This window comes from Betta splendens, chromosome 2 (assembly GCF_900634795.4).
Source record: "Betta splendens chromosome 2, fBetSpl5.4, whole genome shotgun sequence".
NCBI lineage: Eukaryota > Metazoa > Chordata > Actinopteri > Anabantiformes > Osphronemidae > Betta > Betta splendens.
The window spans coordinates 2,983,896-3,004,138 of NC_040882.2; the positions used below are offsets into that span (position 1 = coordinate 2,983,896).

General features: G+C 39.5%; 1 protein-coding gene across 21 annotated transcripts in view; it reads left to right on the plus strand.

Moving 5' to 3' along the window:
- LOC114845472 (CLIP-associating protein 1-A-like) overlaps window positions 1-20,243 on the plus strand; it is a 35,481-nt gene that overhangs the window by 8,830 nt on the left and 6,408 nt on the right. For 4 of the 21 annotated variants that reach the window (XM_055506395.1, XM_055506394.1, XM_055506408.1 and 1 more), the window contains 24 exons: window positions 3,060-3,200; window positions 4,043-4,119; window positions 4,216-4,308; window positions 4,400-4,545; window positions 4,654-4,789; window positions 5,137-5,207; window positions 5,548-5,607; window positions 6,524-6,601; window positions 6,695-6,862; window positions 7,646-7,689; window positions 7,881-8,081; window positions 8,461-8,487; window positions 9,386-9,481; window positions 9,671-9,850; window positions 10,258-10,362; window positions 10,537-10,599; window positions 11,278-11,375; window positions 11,477-11,500; window positions 12,011-12,258; window positions 14,380-14,443; window positions 14,964-15,127; window positions 15,272-15,494; window positions 15,669-15,764; window positions 18,417-18,569. In XM_055506395.1, the coding sequence (XP_055362370.1) occupies window positions 3,060-3,200; window positions 4,043-4,119; window positions 4,216-4,308; window positions 4,400-4,545; window positions 4,654-4,789; window positions 5,137-5,207; window positions 5,548-5,607; window positions 6,524-6,601; window positions 6,695-6,862; window positions 7,646-7,689; window positions 7,881-8,081; window positions 8,461-8,487; window positions 9,386-9,481; window positions 9,671-9,850; window positions 10,258-10,362; window positions 10,537-10,599; window positions 11,278-11,375; window positions 11,477-11,500; window positions 12,011-12,258; window positions 14,380-14,443; window positions 14,964-15,127; window positions 15,272-15,494; window positions 15,669-15,764; window positions 18,417-18,569 (2,756 nt within the window). Of the gene's footprint in view, window positions 1-1,032; window positions 1,448-3,059; window positions 3,201-4,042; window positions 4,120-4,215; window positions 4,309-4,399; window positions 4,546-4,653; window positions 4,790-5,136; window positions 5,208-5,547; window positions 5,608-6,523; window positions 6,602-6,694; window positions 6,863-7,645; window positions 7,690-7,880; window positions 8,082-8,460; window positions 8,488-9,385; window positions 9,482-9,670; window positions 9,851-10,257; window positions 10,363-10,536; window positions 10,600-11,277; window positions 11,376-11,476; window positions 11,501-12,010; window positions 12,259-14,379; window positions 14,444-14,963; window positions 15,128-15,271; window positions 15,495-15,668; window positions 15,765-18,416; window positions 18,570-20,243 lie in introns of those variants that run through there. The other 17 variants (XM_055506399.1, XM_055506423.1, XM_055506436.1 and 14 more) reach the window with 15 other exon arrangements.

The window sequence follows — 20,243 nt, forward strand, 5'->3', positions numbered from 1 at the left end:
GCTAGTCTCTCTCCACTGCAGACTAGGAGGACCACTTAAAACGCAGCGTACACCTGTCTTTAATTTAGGCTAGCTGCGTTTGAGCTCAGTTTATACAGCTTTACATCATTAATATTGTCTTATTAAACTATTGACACGTAACACTACAGACGACATAAAAGGAAACATTTTCTTTCCAAAGAAATTAAGATTGACCTGTGCTAGAAATACGCAAACAGATACATTTTTTCAGTAGTTACTTAATAAATTAAAGTAGTGTAGGGTTTAAACAGCAAAAGCAGTTGGAAGTGCATTATTGGCCTGGTATAAATCATCTTATTTTCATAGCTTCCACTAAAGTTGTGATTTAATGTCTACCATTCTTAGCAAAAGGTTTGTAAAAAATGCTTCTTATGAGAGAAAATGTTGTAAACTTAAGCTGCGATCATTAATGTCTCACCTCTCACTGTTTATTTTGTCAATTTGCTTTGATAAGTTCATCTGTCAGACTCTGTATATGAGCTTCCAAAGACTTTGTGAAACTGTCAATGTACAGTAGCTTGGGACTATTTGTGATGTTGATGATTTAAAAGAGTCAGTTAATTTAACTTATGATCTACTGTATGGAGAAAAAGCAGTCTCACATTGTGTGCAGTAAAGCTGCACCATCATCAGCCATATAGTTTTGGCTCGCATCCCTGGGACTGATGTTTCTCTGAACTTGACAGGTTATTTTACAAGCACAAATGTTTGAATGTCTTATTAGCCGAGACACTATTAAAAGCCTTACTGAGATTTCTGATCATATAAGCTGGTGATTAATATGCTTAGAAGCGAGATGGACTCTGCATGACCTGCATACATAGCAGGTGACTTAGGCACATGACGGCTTCTTTTAGGGAACATTGTTTGTCTATTAAAAGTACAAACAACTGCTTACAACATGTTTTTTTATGAATGTGGCTCGTATCACAATGAACTGAACAAAGTTTTGTTACATTTCATGACCATGCTGTGAGGAAAAATGAACTCAAACTGCTGCACACTCTGACAGATGACAGTGACAGTAACAGAGGATCTCCTCTGGGTTTTGTAAGTAATTCTGATACCCTGTCTGTCCCTCATCTCTAACTCCACCCACCAGCTCCACCCCCATGCGGAACTCTAGGGTTTGTTCTGTCAATGATCCCTCCCTTCTCCTCTCATTGGTTCACACTTCTCTGTCCTCTTCCTCCTGCTTTTTATCATCACTTCTCTTCATTTTCTTCGTCGTGGGCTTGTCTGTGTGTGTCCTCTAAAGTAGAGGCAGGTAGAAAGACCTTACTAAAGCACGTGTTTTGTGTCCTGTGAGGGTGAAGGCTCAGCTGTGTAAAAAGATGTGATGGCCACAGAGGACCAAAGGATCACCTGACTGTCTGTTTGTCTGCCAGCATGCTGAGGAAACTAGTCTGCAGGCGGATCTGCTCTTGTAAGCTGCTGCTGCTGCTTCCTTTAAAAGCAAAGAGGGACTGAATGAAGCTTGCTAGCTTCTAATCAATTATGAATGGAGTTGACGGGAGAAAGGATGGTTATGGTCTGGCTGGTGTGACTGTGTGTAAGAGGCATCGTCTAAAGTGTAAACACTATAGGGTTATTTTCTGGCCTGCACTCAGCTGAATTGTTGTGTGTGTGTGTATATTACACAGGATGGGACGTAGTCCTATTGTCTTTCTCTGAGTAAAGTTAATGTCACAAAGCTTCAGAAATAGGACAGAGTCGGTCTGTGTGCTGGAGAGTTAAAGGGAAATCCATTGTCTTTTTACCTTACTTTATGATTTATTTACAGATGAGAAAAAAAGACAGCTTGAGAAATTGATGCACAACATCTGTGGTTGTAAGGATTGCAGCAGTATTTATGCATGTAGCTTTTTATTTTGCTGAAGGGCACATCCCGTATACTGTACTTCGTCCTTACATTAAATGTCTGCCCTTTCCCTTTAGACACTGAAACCTTTTATAAGACTGATTTTGCTGCTTCACCAATGTGCAGCTATTTTTCTTCTCCTTTCTGCTGCATGGTCACAACTTGCTTTTTGATTTGTTACAAATGTTAAACTTATGAATGCTCTTTATTCCTGCTGCTAGTTTTTGACAGGAAAGAGAAATGGGCTGGAGGAAGTTCTCCCAAATTCTCCTGTATTTTGTCCTTTTGTGCTCACTCCACATTATTTTCATCAGTAACTGTTTTCAGTCCCCTTACTTGTAAAAAGGTAATAACAATAATAAATGTAATAATTAATAATAATGTAGATGAGAAAATCAATACTACCACATGTCTCATATGAAAACATGAAAATATAAAGCCAGCAACTCATTAGCTTTTCTTAGCACAGAGACATGAAACAGCTGCTATTATCTGCCCTGGCTTATTGTCTTGATCTAAGTTGTTTAACTTGAGCCGATTTGAGAAGTTGTTGTTATTCACATACACATACAGCTCATACAAAATCCTGTTGTATTATACGTAATAATATGTGACAAAAGTGCACTGCTGCTCGGTGTGTATACTTGTGCGCATGTGTGTGTGTCAACCTTAAATAATGAAAGACGATTGATTGCTAGCCAGGCAGAGTCATGTGCTGAGGGCACTCAGGAGAGGGGAGAAATTTATATGTGGCTTTTTTTTTTCAGATGTTCAGCAGACCAACCTGTAAATATGTCCCCTACTCACACAACAGCATCAAAACAGAGGCTATATCATATAAGGGCTGTGATATTGAAGGTGGTTGTAAACTGTAAATATGCATTTCAACCTCAAATTGAAGCTGATGCCTTGTTTTTTTTAATTCACCTTCATTCTACAGTTTGTTGTCCTAAGTGCTCCTAAGTGCTTGTTAGCCTGTTATGGGGTTGTGGGAATGTGTGCTGTGATCATTGGGTCAGTGTCAATTGACCACCAGCTAAATCTTAAAAATGCTAAAATGCCAGAGCCCGCCTATCTGTTGTGTATTGCCAGGGTTCTCAGCAGTGGCATTGTCTTTGTTTAGTCATGTGACTAGAGCATTCTGATGGTCTTTTGTGCTTTCTTCTTCCTACTTTAGATAAAAACTTTGAGGACGATGACTCAGTGGATGGCGGCCAATCCACATCTTTGTCCAAAGGAGCCTCACTGTCTGGAAGGAAGACGGTGAGCATGGGTTCGTTTCGACGTCCTGGCTCGACCGCCAGCGCCAAGTCTACAGGTCAGAGTCTGATCTACAACTGACATCATCTTCACAACAATCACCACACTCTTTTTGGCACTGACTGTTATCATTACACATCAAAGATATAATTGAAACATTTACTTCAAACACTGTCTGAATGTCATATTAGACACCTCTTTATGTAAAAGACACCTTTTTATGTAAAAGTGTCACCTTTTTATGTAAAAGTGTCGATTCCAGGTTATAGGAAATTGCAACTGTATATCATATTTATATCTCCTTGCATTTTGACGATTATTGTAGGAACAAATATACATCTTTATCTATTTATAAATTTTTGATTATAGCTAATAGCAACATTTACTGCATACAGTACAGACCAAACTTTAGACCAAGACCAAGAGTGTGCAAAGCAGTAATCAAAGCAAAAGGTGACTTTAAAGAACCTAGAATATGACATATTTTTAGTTGTTTCACACTTTTTTGTTATGTATTTAACTCCACATGTGTTAATTCATAGTTTTGATGCCCTCACTGTGAATATACAATATTCATAGTCATGAAAATAAAGAAAACTCTGTCTGTATTGTGTATATAGTCCATATCTATTTGCATATTCCTGATTACTATAGCAACGGCATATATACGCTAATCTATGTTCATCTATTATAAACAACACATTGTCTATAGTTGATATTAACTACCCATTTGTATCATCCATTTTTTTTCTCCTGCACTTACTGCTTATATCACTAATTGTAATAACAATAAAGTTTAATTTTATCTAATCTAATCTAATACAAATAAGAGAATCATTTACCATCCTTTATGCATTTATAAGCATTTGTCTGGCTTTAAATTCATGCTGTTGTCTGTAGGGAGAGACGGGTCTGGTGCTGGAGCTGTGGATGAGGAGGACTTTATCCAGGCCTTTGAGGATGTTCCCAAAGTGCAGGTTTGCTCTTTTATGTTCCTTATTTTTATTATATTTATGAAAACATTCTTTGGTTGAGTTTCCCTCTCATCTGTCCTTTCATTTCTCCTTTTACAGATCTACTCTAACAGGGAGGTGGATGAGGCCTTGACCAAAATTCGAGATGTGCTATCAGATGAGAAGAAGGACTGGGAGCTCAGAGTGGCAGCTGTAAGAAATCCTTACATTTCTGTCAACTCAGCATGTAGTAGCAAAGACGTATTTAGGCATTGTTGTTTCCTGTTTTGCCGTGTTCTTCCAGCTTAAAAAGGTGCGTTCACTGCTCCTGGCCGGTGCAGCTGAGTTTGACGGGTTTTTGCAGCAGCTGCGTGTCATAGAGCCAGCTTTCAAACTGTCTGCCAAGGACCTCCGCTCTCAGGTGGTGAGAGAGGCCTGCATCACTCTGGGGTGAGGCCACAAAAATCTGCTGCTACTGCATGAAAAACTAAGAAATACCACACTGTATTACTCTCCTCTAGCACCTTATACTCACTTCTACACACTATTCCATTCCAGTCACCTATCGTCAGTGCTTGGCAGCCGGTTTGACCACACAGCAGAGGCCATCATGCCAACCCTCCTCAATCTGGTTTCCAACAGTGCCAAAGTCATGGCCACTTCCGGTGTGGCAGCTATACGGCTCATCCTCAGAGTATGTAAAGGATTTGTGTGGTTAAAATACTTATACATGCAGTTATGGTGAGGATCAGTGATACTGAAAGCCAGATAGGTAAAAAAGATTTCACTTCTAAATTCATGCAGTCATGAACAGGGACATAACATGTTTTCAAGGAAAGATCAAATTGATTTCCAATTACTTTTCTAAAACCAGATTTTTACAAAAAAGATTCATTTCTGCAAATCATGTTTCATGTGAACAAAAAGCACTGGGTTGAAAAACATAGATGAAATGGCTTTGTAAGTTTATACATTTCTGTTGTATGGGGTTATTTAAAATGTCGGTTCCCACATTTAAAACCAGTATCATGCATTTTGCAGCACACCCACTACCCACGTCTCATCCCCATCATCACCAGCAACTGTACCTCCAAATCTGTGGCTGTCAGAAGGTGAGCCACACAAATACAGTTTTATTTATTTTTTCATTTAATCTAAATATTAAAGTTTTTTGTTATTGGTATTCTGTATTTTGTTTTAATCTTTATTATTTATTTTATTATTTATTTTTTTCCATTGTAATAATACAATATGTATTCAGTGTGTTTGTGTTATATTCATTCTTAAATGTTATTTAATATTGATATGGTCATACAATGTATTTTAGATTTGATGGTGCTTCTCTGCAGCTTCACAACCCCTAAAATAATTAGAAATAGAAGATATGTATAGATATATAGAGTATAGATGTTTTGTTTGTGTGTTATCAAATTTTCTTTCTCTTCTTTGCAGACGTTGCTTTGAGTTCCTAGATTTGCAGCTACAGGAGTGGCAGACAAATTCTCTGGAAAAGTAAGAAAGAAATTTATAAAAAGAAAATCAGATGCAGAAAAGTAGACTTTCAAGATCACTATTAGAAATAATACAATAGAAGGTGCTATTATAATGTGTAAGTATGAATGAATTATATATTAATAATTAGATATACAAGTCAGAGTTAGAATTAGTTGTTGTAATAGCATCATATTACATAAACCTCTGTAGAACAATTATAAAGTGACAGTGCTACCAGCAGTAGCTTGTGAGTGGCTTAAAGCACTACATGCTGACTTGACAAGACACAAGGTCTAGGTCAGCAGTTTCTCCTGGCAATGTCGGGGGGGGGACTCTTTCTGCCTCTCAAAGGCGTATTCTGTTTCCATCCCACTGCTTCATCCTGCCACAAGGGAGAAACCCCTCCATACCCAGGAAGCTCTCTGGTTCTCATCAGTCAGTCAATCCATGTGTGATTCTACATATTACAAACTGTGCTCAGCTAGATGACTGAAGACTTGTCAGTGAGTAAGGAATATGTATGAAAGACAATTCTGTCAAGTATACAAAATTTTCCTAAAATATTTATAATTTAGTTTATTTATTGTTTGGTTGTGTGACTAAATGCTGCTTCATGTAGGAAGTAAGAAAGATGACTAATAACTAATAATGACTAATAATTCCAGAGTACAGTGCAAGTAGCAGGTTGAACAGGCAGTGGTGTAGCTAATACTGCCCATTGCCTCCTTTCACTCTGTAATTGACCAGCCATGAGTTTGTAATAACAGAGCGTCAGTGGCAGATTTTTTATTCAAAATCATAGACTCTCTTCACATTTCTAAATGTTTGTTAAATGTTTGATATTGGGTGTGACTTGTGTATCTTCCTCTGCTATTACACACATCACTGTGAGATAAAAAATTACAGTTTCTTCTATTTGTCTTAACCCCTGTAGATATGGATCAGTTTTAATGGAGACTATAAAGAAAGGAATTCATGATGCAGATGCAGAGGCTCGCTCTGTGGCCAGAAAGTAAGTTCCCGTTCTAGTGCATTACACTAAAATAATAAATAATTTTTTTTAAATGTTAATGACCTGTTATGGCTCTTTGACATGCTGTTGCAGGTGTTACTGGGGTTTCCATGGCCACTTCAGTCGGGAGGCAGAGCAGTTATTCCAGGGCCTGGAGTCATCGTACCAGAAAGCTTTGCAAGCTCACTTGAAGAGTGGAGACAGTCTGATGTCGCTGCCAGCTTCTGATCGCTCCTCATCTTCTTCTCAAGAGAGTTTAAAGTGAGACGTTTGCTCCTTCCTTTTCTGTCCGATGAATTGTTAATTGGTTTACATGGAATATGATAAGGCACAGAATGAATTATGACATTATAGTGGAATCAATATAATGGCGCCTAGTAATTAGTATGTATTATCACTGCGACAAAGCCATTAATCAGGTTAAGATTAATAATTATGCAAAAATGAAAAACACACAACAGCTGTGTCACGTTACCACTATCTGGTGGTGGAAACATGATGTTAGTGTGGCGTCAGTGTGAGTGGATCCAAGAACGTAGACTTAAACCAGAGTAGTTTAATACCATAAACTTTTGTGACCCTTAGAAAAACTAAACCAAATATCCAAGCAACGAAGAATGAAGGATCACAAAGTAAAAAACTATGAAGCGTTCTGGGAAAAACAGATCTAATGTCCCAATGTCTTCAGGGCACTAGACTTCTTCAGCTTCACACAAAACTGAAGAAGATTGATGATTGATTGATGATTTATTGGATCAATAACTTGTTTGTAACGCCCTTGGAACAGCAAATACATAAATCTTTACAAAAGAGATCTTGAAGGTTTTGAGATCTCAGGTATCAGATATCAGGTGGATGGCAGGTACAATAATAAACTGAGTGTTTATAGTGTGTTGAAGCTTAATGATCAGTGTTTCAGACATTTTATTTGCAGTATTTGGGCACGTCTCAAGTATTTATTTGACTTTTGACGTTTGTGTAATGTCTCATTATTTTATTTATAGTTGGTAACCACACGTTGTCTTTTATTCTTTGTCTCATCAGTCGGCCACTGTCTGTAAAATGCACCACTGGAAGCAGCACAAAATGTAAGAACAGATGTTGCACTCGTATTCACAGACAGCATGCTGTAAATGAATAGGTCTAGTGCTAGAAAGAGCCTTTGTTACATTTAACTTTTTACATAAATAGTATAATAAATCTCCTGTAATATGACCTTGACCATACACACATTTAAAAAGCTTAAACTGTTGAACAGCTGCTGTACTTGCTATTGCAGCCAAAGCCACTCATAACTCCAAGACACCAGCTACAGCCTCCACTCCGGGTTCCCTCCAACGCTCTCGCAGCAATGTGGACATCAATGCCGCAACCGCAGCGACAGCGCGCTCACGGATGTTTGCCGTGCCCTCTGTTGTGTCACCATCAACAGCTTTCAGCTCAGCCTCAGCGCTTCCTCCTGGATCTTATGCTTCTCTGGGTAAGATCTGTCATATTACATTAACTAATTTCTGACTGGGCTATGTAAACAAATACGTGTGGTCACAATATTTATGTGGACTTAAAATATATATCCCTTCTACATTTATTCTTAACATATTAGTGCAGACCTATCAGTAATTTTAGCTTGATCTAAATTTATCTCATAGCTTTTCATGTAAATCTCGTTAAATCAAAGATATACATCTCAGAGAATATTCCTCCGTGTAGAATATCTATTTCAGTCAATTTGTCTTTAATTATATAATAACCATCTCTGCTAGGATACACAGATGACACAGTCTTGATTAGCTTTTCAAACACATTCTACTCTTAACCAATAAACCCTGTTGTCTTTCCTGAACTCACCCTTCTATCAGGCGGCTCGTGGTCTGTTATAGCAGATGGTAAGCTCCATGTGTATGCAAACAGGGGTATGATTGCCTACATGCCTCCTATGTCCTCCAGTCTGTCTGTTTCCTCCATCCCTATTGGTTATATGTGGTGGAAATGTAAATGCATGGACTGCCGACGCATGGTATCCTGTACATTTTCCCCTATATTGGAGAAAAAATATGTATGTGTGTCTATAACAAGGTGAGTGAGAAACCTTTTGGTTGGATTCTCACCTCCAATGTATAGGTGCAAAATTTAACACACAGAAGGCTGTGTGGATTGCTTTCTTTTATATATCTCCATTTCAAAGGTTTGTCTAAATTATATCCCTATTATTTGAGGCAGTATCTCCGCTATGGTGGGGAGATGAATTGTGTTCTTGCTCTATCATCACTTCAGCTTTTTGGGCCAATGTTCTCAAGTTGTTACATCCACATTCTCTTCAACTTAACTTGTTGTGAAGCTTAACATTTCCACAGCCTCACAGCCCACACAGGTTTCCCATTTGTCTTGAAGTGTAAGTGGCTGTTAACATAAAACAATTTTTTCTTCTACCTGGTGAATCCTTTTTTGAGAATTGTCATGTTTTTGTATGTACTGGAATTGCTTTAGAGACCAATATGCGCAATATAACAAAGGTGTTTTCTGTCCTATGTTGTATTTTCTGAAGGCTATAAGTAAAAAAACACATTACAGTAGTTTTGTTTTGGTGAAATTTTCGAGGGACCTTTTTTCTATTTCTTTACAGTATGTATACTTCATATTCTGTCATGTTTCCCTTCCTTGTTTCAGCTATTCACCCTGTTTCTGCATGACAGGAATTATGACTGTTTAAATGAACAACAGTGTTCTGACAAGTCTTGAAGTGTCTTTTTCTGTCTTCTTTTTGTTGCCTGTCTTCACCTCCAGGTCGAGTACGAACAAGGAAGTCATGTTCAGGAAATAGTCCAGCTGTGACAGACAACCGCAGTCGGAGTCGAGGAAAAGTTGTCTCACAGTCTCAACGTGAGTTTCTACTGCGTCAATGTAACAATGTTATAATAATTTTTCAAAGGAAAATCTATTGGACAAAATGTGGAATTATATGTGTGCATAGTTATAGGAAAGCAACAAATATGACCTAATACAAAACAGAAAAACAACCCAAACATCTGCTTAATTTATATATTATTTTAAAAACTAATATTGTTTCAGCCGGCAGTAGATCAGGTTCTCCTGGACGATTGCTAAGTTCAACTTACGCCAGGGCTCCAAGGCGGATGATGGGAACTGCCGCTGCTCCCAACAGCACCGGGCTGAGTGACAAGAGTCGGCCACAGGGCCACCGCAGCCATGGTTGCAGCCGAGAGACCAGCCCTAACAGATCAGGCACAGGTGAGGAACAAGTTAACCTATGAGGAAAGACGTCAAAATTGATTTTAGCGTAGTATAACAGTCTTCAAAGGGCCAGCTGTGTTTTCAATTTTTTACATGTTACAGTATGACCCTTTTCAAAATTAAGAAATAAAGCAAAAAGGAAATCTATCCCAGGGCACTAGAAAAGCAAGTTATGCGAAAGTAATTTGGGTATAAATTTGCATCCTCTACAAGACGGCAACAGTCCTGGTTCCTATTGTTTCCTCTTACTACTACCAAACCTGCAAGCCTTTTTCTTCTTTGTGTCCTGCCTAACTAACCATCGCTGCAGAGCTTTGAGTGTGTCACTGCCTAGCTGGGCGTGCTACAACCTAAACTCTCCTCCTACGCTTCTGTGTCTGTTTATCTGTGCCTCGCGTCTTTAGCTCGGAGTCGAATTCCTCGACCCAGCATAAGTCAGGGCTGCAGCCGCGAAACCAGTCGCGAGAGCAGCCGTGACACTAGCCCTGCCAGGGGTTTCTCCCCCCTGGGTGAGTATGGTATTGAAGAGTGCCCCCGTGAAAATATCATGTGGAGATTTAGATAATGATATTTAAATTGGGTTCATTTTATGGCACTGTAAAACACATCCATGAGATAATTAAGAATACATACTGTAATGTCTTCAGTATTTTCTGTTGTGCTCTAACTTTGTCGTCCTCCAGCCACTCGCTCTCACTCTCACTCCCGTTCAACCAGCGCCCTGTCCTCTGCAGAGTGCGCCTCAGGTGATCAGTGAGGTTTTTCCTAGTTAGCCCATTAAACTAAACCCTTCTGTCTGTGTTTTTTTCATTCATGCCTTTTTCTTTGTTGAGGCTTTTGTGTGCATGGCTAAAGTCAGCTGTCATGGACGTCAATTATACTTACTACTACAAATAAAGTCTACAGTAATTGTCCAAAGTGATGGTTGGTCAGTCAGATAGAGCCTGCCAGCTGCCATGTTAAACTACAAGGGGTCGATACCAAACAGCCCATTGTTTGCAGTTATACAGCTCCTGACAGATGACTTGATTTTGAATTGTGAAAAATGTATAATTTTACAGTACATTTTTTGACATTTTCTTTGGCACTTTGCTGCTTTTTTATTGCCCTTGTTGTGACCTGCATTTATTTGGATGTTGCTCTTTAGCATTGTTCCAGCAGACTGATTTTATTTTTATAGAGAACATTTAATAAAGGTCAAAAAGAAAATTACAAAACATTTTATTTTAAAACCATGCCTAAATAATTGAATCTCATCTGACATAGACGAAAACACAGACACAAGTCACTCCAACTTGTATCAATTAATTTAGTCATTCTTTACAACAATAATAAAGCTAATATTTTAAAACAATTAATTTCAGAAGTCATGGAAGTATTGGTCTTAATGTGTTCATAAACATGTCTGACCTCTTCTCTTTCAGATCGGCTGTCCCATCAGGCTCGGATCTCAGCCTCTGTGAATGCTATGAGAATCCTCAACACAGGCACAGAGGTTGAGGCTGCTGTTGCAGATGCTCTGGTAAGAATTAATGGAAAATAATCAAAATAAATCAAAAGTACATTTTTAGTTTGATCTGTAATTTCCTTTGTTTTTTTTCTTCTGGACTTTAAAAATTTCAGCTCTTAGGAGACTCGAGGAGTAAGGTACATGTGCCTCAGAGCATGGAGAGCATGGGCTTGAAATGTGGCTTTTATATTGCCCAAGTGGCACAAGTGGTACCAAATGCAAATGCATCGCATCAAGAAAGTGTAGATATTAGCAGTTCGTTCCATTCATTAATTTTCTGTTTTGTCTGTTTAGTCATAGAAACTTTTCTATAAGTCTAAAGCTTGAATAAATTCAGTGTCATGTGTATATCTCATTCAGTAGGTAGGGTAGGTGCACTGGCTGTTACTAACTTTAAATAAAAACCTCATCAAGACAACATACTGAAATGATCTTTTCATCCAGCATTTTATCACCTTGTTAATCCTGCAGTATACAGCATCACCAGAACTTGCATGTGACTTTCCTGTGTAGCTGCATGGTACTAAACCTTTCTTTCTTTTAGTTTTGCATACAGTAACTGCTGTGAATACAGAAAATTGTATCTGTATGATTGATAGTGATGTGTTAATGCTATTAACAACTTTAATCTTATGTTTAACATTCAGCGGAGGCCAGTGAGGCGGCGTTTTGAGTCCCCGGGCATATACTCTGATGACGACGCCAACAGTGACGCCTCCAGCGCCTGCTCAGAGCGCTCATTCAGCTCTCGTAATGGAGGCATGACACCACACTTTCAACGTCAGACAGAGGACATGGCAGAGGTGCTTAACCACTGTGCCAGCACTAACTGGTCTGAGAGGAAAGAGGGACTGCTGGGGCTGCAAAACCTGCTCAAGAGCCAAAGAATGCTCAGGTGAGTGTAAACGTATTGCAAGTCAACAAATCCGTTAATTATGGGAGTATACAGTGGGTACTGAAAGTATTCAGTATATTGTAGCCATTTGCTAAAATCATTCAAGTTCATTTCCACACACAGCACCCCATATTGACAGAAAAACACAGAATTGTTGACATTTTTGCAGATTTACAAAAGAACAGAAGAATACGAAGAAGAATAAGAAGAAGAATACAAAAGAAAATCTGAAAAATCACATTGTCATAAGTATTCAGACCCTTAGCTCCGTATTTAGTAAAAGCACCATTTTGGCCTGATACAGCTATGAGTCTTTTTGGGAATGATGCAGTTTTTCACACCTGGATTTGGCGATTCTCTGCCATTCCTCTTTGCAGATCCTCTCTGTCAGGTTGGATGGTAAATTTTGGGTGGACAGCAATTTTCAGGTCTGTCCAGAGATGCTCAAGTGGGTTTAAGTCAGGGCTCTAGCTAAGCCATTCAAGAACAGTCACAGAGTTTTTGTGAAGCCACTCCTTTTGCTTAAGGTTATTGTCTTGTTGGAAGGCAAACCTTCGGCCCAGTCTAAGGTATGATGCTGCCACCACCATGCTTCACTATTGGGACTGTATAGGACAGGTGATGAGCAGTGCCTGGTTTTCTCCACACACAGAATTAAACCCAAAAAGTTCTATCTTGGTCTCATCAGACCAGAGAATCTTATTTCTTACCATCTTGCAGTCCTTCAGGTGTTTTTTAGCAAACTCCATGCAGGCTTTTATATGTTTTGCACTGAGTAGAGGCTTCTCATGGGCCACTCTGCCATAAATGTGCAACTGGTGGAGGGCTGCAGTGATGGTTGACTTTCTACGACTATCTACAAACATCTTCCATTTACAAATTATGGAGACCACTGTGCTCCTAAGAACCTTAAGTGCAGCACAATTGATTTGGTAAACTTGGCCAGATCTGTACCTTGCCACAATTCTGAAGTTTTCAGGCAGTTCCTTCTATTTAGTTATTTTGAGTTGTAGGGTTTTATATAGACAGGTATCTGGATTTCCTAATCCAGTTCAATCAGTATAATCAAACACAGTTGTTTTCAAATAAAGGTATAGAACCTTCTGGAAGAAATGGACAGCACCGGGTTAAATATGTGTGTCACAGCTAAGGGTCTGAATACTTATGACTATGTGATTTTTCAGATTTTCCTGTTCAAAAAATCTGCAAGAATGTCAACATTTTTTTTCTGTCAATATGGAATGCTGTGTGCACATTACTGAGGAACAAATGAACTTAAATGTTTTTAGCAAATGACTGCAATATAACAAAGAATGAAAAATTTAAGGGGGTCTGTATACTTTCTGTACTTACTGTATGGCAGGGATAAGGCTACTAGATAAACGCTGGAATGCAGGCAAAAGAACACTCACACTCTGGCAAATGACTAGGATGAATAGTGGTGCTAAAATACAATACTAGATGACTCACTGACAGCAGCTGATAGATGACATGACTGATGGCAAAGCAGGATGGACTAAGGTGAAACAGGAACTAAACAGAAGGAAACAAAATAAAACCAGAGAAATGGCTAAGATGCTGGATCTGTGAAATATTGTGAATTTTATATTTACCTGATTTTAGATTTATTCTATTTTTGTTTTTTACTCTTAGCCTGCAGTGTTTATTAATTCAAAATGTTAATTATAAATAATATGTAAAACAAAAGGAACATTTAGTAGATTGTTATGAAAGTAACCACAACTTTTTCAAATTTGGGTGTGCTCTAATAATAATTTTAATAATTATTATTTTCATTTATTACTGTGGACCTGGCCGTTTGGCACAGTGGTTACTGCATTGAACTCCTGTTTTCCAGGTTGCGGGTTCAATCCCCTCATTTTTTTGATGTGAAAAAGGAAGGCAAAACAACCTCCTTTGTGAAAATTCTCACACGTAATACATATGACCTTTGACTGTTGCTTTGCATCAACCTTTGGGATGTTGAGTTTCGGGTTGAAATTACAAAGTAAAGTAGATTTTAGCAAATATTTACTTCTGTATTATTCCACCTTATTAATAAGATTATTAATCATGTTAATCACATTTATTGAATGTGTTTCTTTGTTTTTTTTTGGACAGTCGCGTGGAGCTGAAGAGGCTTTGCGAAATCTTCACCAGGATGTTTGCAGACCCTCACAGCAAGGTGAGATCTGATGCTACCACTGTAGTAAAGAGCATGATTTACACGGCTGATTATACTAACACTAACACCACTGTCATATGATGAAGCGGTAGCTGTTTGTTTTAAGGGGATAAATGTCATTAAGGTTTAAAGCTTCAAAAACCCAAGGTCTAAGATTTAATGTGTAAATAATATGACGTATCTATGCTTGTAAAATAAATTAGTTCAAGATTTGGGATTTATTGCAACTGGTAGTCAAAATAAATAGTGTCTGAACTAACTGCTAACAGATGTGTTTTTGTTGCATGCTCCTCACTGCTGTCGACTCAACAAACACCAGAGAGTAAGTGTTTACTCAACTTCTGATCAAACGAGTTGCTCCTTTTCAACTGTCAACCTATGTGTCGCTCATGAGCTACGCTGTAATTAATCAGTAGTCTGTAGACACAGTTTAGAATAGAAAAGTACTGCTTTTTTCCCCTTGTTTTTCTAGTTGACTGCCTTTTTCTCCCTTCTTCTCACCTCTTCACCATTGCCTCAGGTCTTTAGTATGTTCCTGGAAACTCTGGTGGACTTCATCACGCTACACCGAGATGATCTGCAGGACTGGCTCTTTGTCCTTCTTACACAGCTGCTGAAGAAAATGGGGGCTGACCTACTGGGCTCTGTCCAGGCAAAAGTCCAGAAGGCCCTGGAAGTCACCAGGTCTGCAGCACTCCATTAAGAATTAAAAAAATATATATTTATAACGGTATTTCCTATTTTATTGTAGATTACTAATCAATTTTTACCTTTCCAATTAAAAACTTCAAAAAGTACATTTCATAGTTGACCAGTTTTCTTTTTTAGGGAGTCTTTCTCATATGAGCTGCAATTCAATATCCTGATCCGTTTCATCGTGGATCAAACACAGACGCCCAACCTCAAAGTGAAGGTGGCCATATTGCGCTACATTGAGGCTCTAGCCCGTCAGATGGACCCAGCTGACTTTGTCAACTCAAGCGAAACACGCCTTGCCGTCTCACGCATCATCACATGGACCACAGAGCCCAAGAGCTCTGACGTGCGTAAGGTACGAGGGCAGGTTACAGTAATAACATTATTTTCACACAGCTTCCCTCCTTCAGTTCTCATTCTTTTTCATTTGTAAGTTCAGTGTTTCTTCATCTTATTATATTTTTTTTGTTTTTATTTTTTACATCTTTTTTTTTCTCAATCTTTATTTGTCATCAACCTACTCCCCCAGACACTTCATAACTGGGCTGGGGAGGATTTCTCAGGTAGACCAAGCACTGTGGCCTCTCTGCCAGGAGAAGGCAGCCTGGAGGAGAGGTGCAAGCAGGTACAATCGCCATCAAACAGCATGAGCCAAGTAAACAGCGTAATCTAATCCAGTCCAGACAAGGTCTGGAAGTTGCTGTCAGTCTGTGCAGTCAGACTGACAGCAGTCAGCCTCAAAGTAACAGGGGTCACTAGACAGTTGCTTTTTAACACTAACTCAGGATTGTTTGTTTTTGGCGTTAGATACTGTTTCAGTGGCTGAGGTCTGTCAGTAACTGCTTTTAACCTAACCACTGTTCTTTTTCTGTGAGCTCTGCATGGCACTCCAAGCTTATTTTCTGGGGGTCGTCCAGAAAATGGCATAGCCATGTTAAAGACGGGTATATCTCTGCAACTACAAGGGCTATTTGAATGCATTTGCTGTCATACAGTATAGGGGACATTTGTTGAGATGTTATATGAGGTGTAAAAGCTAGTGTATGTGTTACTGGTGAAATGTTTATGAATTTGGCACACACCACAAGTGAAAAATTTCCAACTCCGCGTAAAAGAAAAATACACTTTCAGGATAAATACCTCTCTAAAATCCCTAGGTCCCTAAGCAGCTTCAGACCTCTGTAAAATCATAGCACAATTATTAAACATTAACTCAGCAAAAGATGGTTCCAGTGAATTTAAGGCAAAGACAAATTTATGATTTTTTTAATGCAAGCAGTCAAATGAGGTCTGAGTTTTTTTTCCACTACTATAGCACCTAAAATAGCAATAGAAGTGATCAATGTACCCAAATAATGGTTATTTTTACATATTTACTAAATATATGGTAGGTGTCTCGATAAAATGGTCAGTATTTTTCCACAAGGAGAGGCCACCTCGGGGTTAGCTTGTTGGTGCAGCTAGTTAGTGTGACCTTGGTATTATCAAGGTTCAAATCTAGCTGCAGGACTACAGATTTGTTTTAACGACAGCGTATCAGAATTCAGTGGTACTTTCACATTCAATAGTGAAAAACTTGAGAACTTTAGAGTGTGATATCTTTCAGGTGAGGAGGAAAAGTGTTAAAACGTTGATTCTGTAAACCTGTCAGAGTGAGAGCTTTATACTTGGATCTTGGTTAGTAGTTGGATTGAGCGCTCCTACCGCTCTGGTCAAATTTATTTTGTAAGCTAACTTCAGCAGTAAGAAGGAGAAACGGTATGTTCTACTACTTGTAATTCTTCTTCTTTTTTTTCGTTTGTGATGGATTTGTACTTTGTGGACCGCGAAAATGTCTCACACAGAGAGTGAGTGGCAACAAGGGCCCTGCTGGTTTTCCACCTCTCCCTGCCCCAGCTTCTACTGATTTCCTTGACCGAGTGTGTTCAGTCAATGACAAGCTGGAAAAGCCAACTGACACACCTGATCAAGGTAATCAGCAGGGAGAGTTGGAGCTCGACATGTGGTCTATAGGATCCAGGTGGACAGACGGAATCTTGCAGTAAACAGTAGGAGGGGTGTAATATGACTGGAGAGGCAGAAATAATTTAGTTTTATTTATAACTATTTTATAGATAAATTTGTAATATGTAATATATTAGTGGTAATAATGTTGTTATTAATTAAGCTGGTCTCTGTGGGCCCATAGAATTGTCTTAAGTACCCCCGCCCGTGATCATGGCCATTTGCCAGGACCATAAAACCTGGAGGAGGGGTTTGTGGGAAAGCTAGTAGATGCCAGACCGATTGACGCATCTCTCAGGACGTAGGAATAACAGGAAATTGCCAGTAAAATGAACTTTAGATATCAAAATTTGTTACGAAAATAAAAGTATACGCCTAGCATTTAGCTTAGCGTTGTCGTTCGTCGGCTCACATCTTACCATCTATACTGTCAAGCATGCTTTGGTGCACGTGCTTTTGTTCGAATCTTAACATCTTAGCTTTCATTTGAGCCTTAATTTATTAGGTTCGGATAAAGTGTCGTAGTGCAACAGTCTCAAATGTGTTGCATCTTAACATTAGCAGCTAACATGCTGTTGGTTATTGTGTTATATATTTGTTTATTACCGAGGCTGTGTTTGATGCATGTAAAAATACATTTATATACAGTAGTACTGTACCCTGAATCGTACTTTTTAATTTGATGTTAGTCATGTCTATAGTTGGTTATAGTCAGCGTATGGTTATGTCCATCAAAAGGACCCAGTCTACACTACAGTCTACACGGCATTGTATGAGCGTTTTCCTGAGGCAGTGCCCAAAAGTTTTTTTTTTCAAACGTTCATCAGATGCAGTGTGTTAGAAGGTGGACTTGTTTACTTTGCATGTTTACTTCATCAAAGATGCTTTGAAACATGTAACATTTTAGATTTCAATCGTGTGTGGCTCTTGTGTTTATGATACTAAATTTGATAATACCTTTTGCCCAGTTTTCACAAACTTTGTATTTCATGTATATTTGTATGTTTGTTATTCTGCTGTTTTAAACATTATATAAAACATATGCTACATAAAATAGTAGGTGCCAGCTCTTGATACTTTACTGAACTGGAACAATTTGTTCAATGTAGTAAGGAAAACAATGTTATAATTTGTTTAACATGGGTAGTGTGTTGTAGAAGGTAATAAAATCAACTCATGGCAGCATTTAAGGCTAACCCACTGTTTGTTGTTGGTTTCAGGAGAAAATTGTAAAAAAATCTTCAAATGACATTTTTTGTGTGTGGGTGTGCAGGCGGCCCAGGTGGTGCTGATTGCCCTGTTTGAGCTCAACACACCAGAGTTCACCATGCTGCTAGGAGCTCTGCCCAAAACCTTCCAGGACGGGACCACCAAGCTGCTGCACAACCACCTGAGGAACACCAGCAGCAACAGCGACATTGTCACGGTAATGCACACAATCACCTACATCACCTGATGCTAGCATGTGTAATTAAAACGCTCATCAACGCAACTTATGTGTACAGTCCTTCAGGATGTCGTGTGCCCTCCTGAGACAGCTGGTGCTGTAGAGGTTCTTTAATGAGGGCAAAGGGTGAGCAATGGTCTTTGGTCTTCTTGTGTGCCATGGTGCAGCTTGAAAACCACACATAATGATGACGTTGTCTGAGTGGGTACTGACGCAGTCATACGTGTACAAGGTGTACAGCAAAGGACTCTGCACACAACCTTGTGGGAAAACAGTGTTTAATCTCAGCTGTGGAGAGATGGGGACCCAGTCTGACTCTCTGTACTCAGTCAGAGAGAAAAAAAAAAGTCTCTGATCCAACGGCAGGTGGGAGGAAGTCCAATGTCCATCAACTTTGCTCACAGTCTGTCCAGTAGTATGGTGTTAAACGCAGAGCTAAAGTCATCAAATAGCACTTTTCATAACGCTATTGTGTTTCTAAATGAGAAATGGTGGCATGGAGCGCTGTGGCGATGGAGTCCTCTGTTGATCTGTTGGTGAGATTGGAGCTGCTGCAATTTGATGTTCGAGCTTCAGCTGCCCTGGGTTCGTCCACCTCAAAGCGTGCAAAGAAGGTGTTTAACTCCTCTGCGAGCATGGTGTCAGCGTCACCCACAGCCATGGAGGTGTTGGAGGACTTGTGGTTCCTTAGGTGCTGGACTCCCTGCCACACCTGTTGTGTGTTGTTGTCCCTCTAAGCTGCCTTGGCCTCTTTTCAGGTTAGCCCTGGCTGTGCTGTATTGTGCTTTGTTACCGGATATAAAGGCGACGTCCTGTTCTTCAGCAGGACCTGGACCTCTTTAGTCATCCAGGGTTTCCAATTGGAGTATGCCCAGAGACGCTTGTCTACAGTAACGCTGTCAACACAGAAGAGAGCACGGATAAAGTGTGCTACTCTAGGTCTTGGTGTTCAAACACACTCCACTCTGTGTCCTCAAAGCAGTCTTGCAGCTGATATAATGTCTTTACAATCTTTGTCACTGGGGGGCTTCTCCTCCTGATGGGGTTGTATGCTTGAATCAACAACATGGACATAGGGTCTCACAGATCCAGATGTGGTAGAGGAATTGCTCTATAGCCTGTTTGGATATTGCTATAGGCTTTGTCCAGTGTCTTTGCACCCCTTTTTAATATGTTGGTAAAATTTGGGGAATACAGACTTTAAGTCAGCATGATTCAAGTCCCCAGCAATGATGTGCACTGTGTCAGATTAAGAGCTCTGCTGGCTGCTTATTGCTTTTTGCAGCACGTCCATAGCTATGCTAGCGTTAGCATCAGGCGGTACATATAAGGCCATTATCATGACAATGGTAAACTCGTGAGGTCTGCATTTACTGTAATAGTCAAATACTCCATGTCTTGGGAAAAATAGCTGTCCACAGTCATTGCACGCCGCACCAGTTGTCCTTGATGTAGACACACAGCCCCTTCTTCTGCTATTATCGGAGTCAAGTTCCTGGTGATGGACTGTCTGGTATAAAAGGTTGCAGCCAAGTTTTGGGTATGGATCTGGTGTTGGAGAGGAAAATGCTGGGAAGTGGCATCTTAAATGTTCGTCTCTTCAGCTGCGCTAGCGGGCCACCCCTGCAGCCCTGTTTTGCTTCTTTTGTTCGC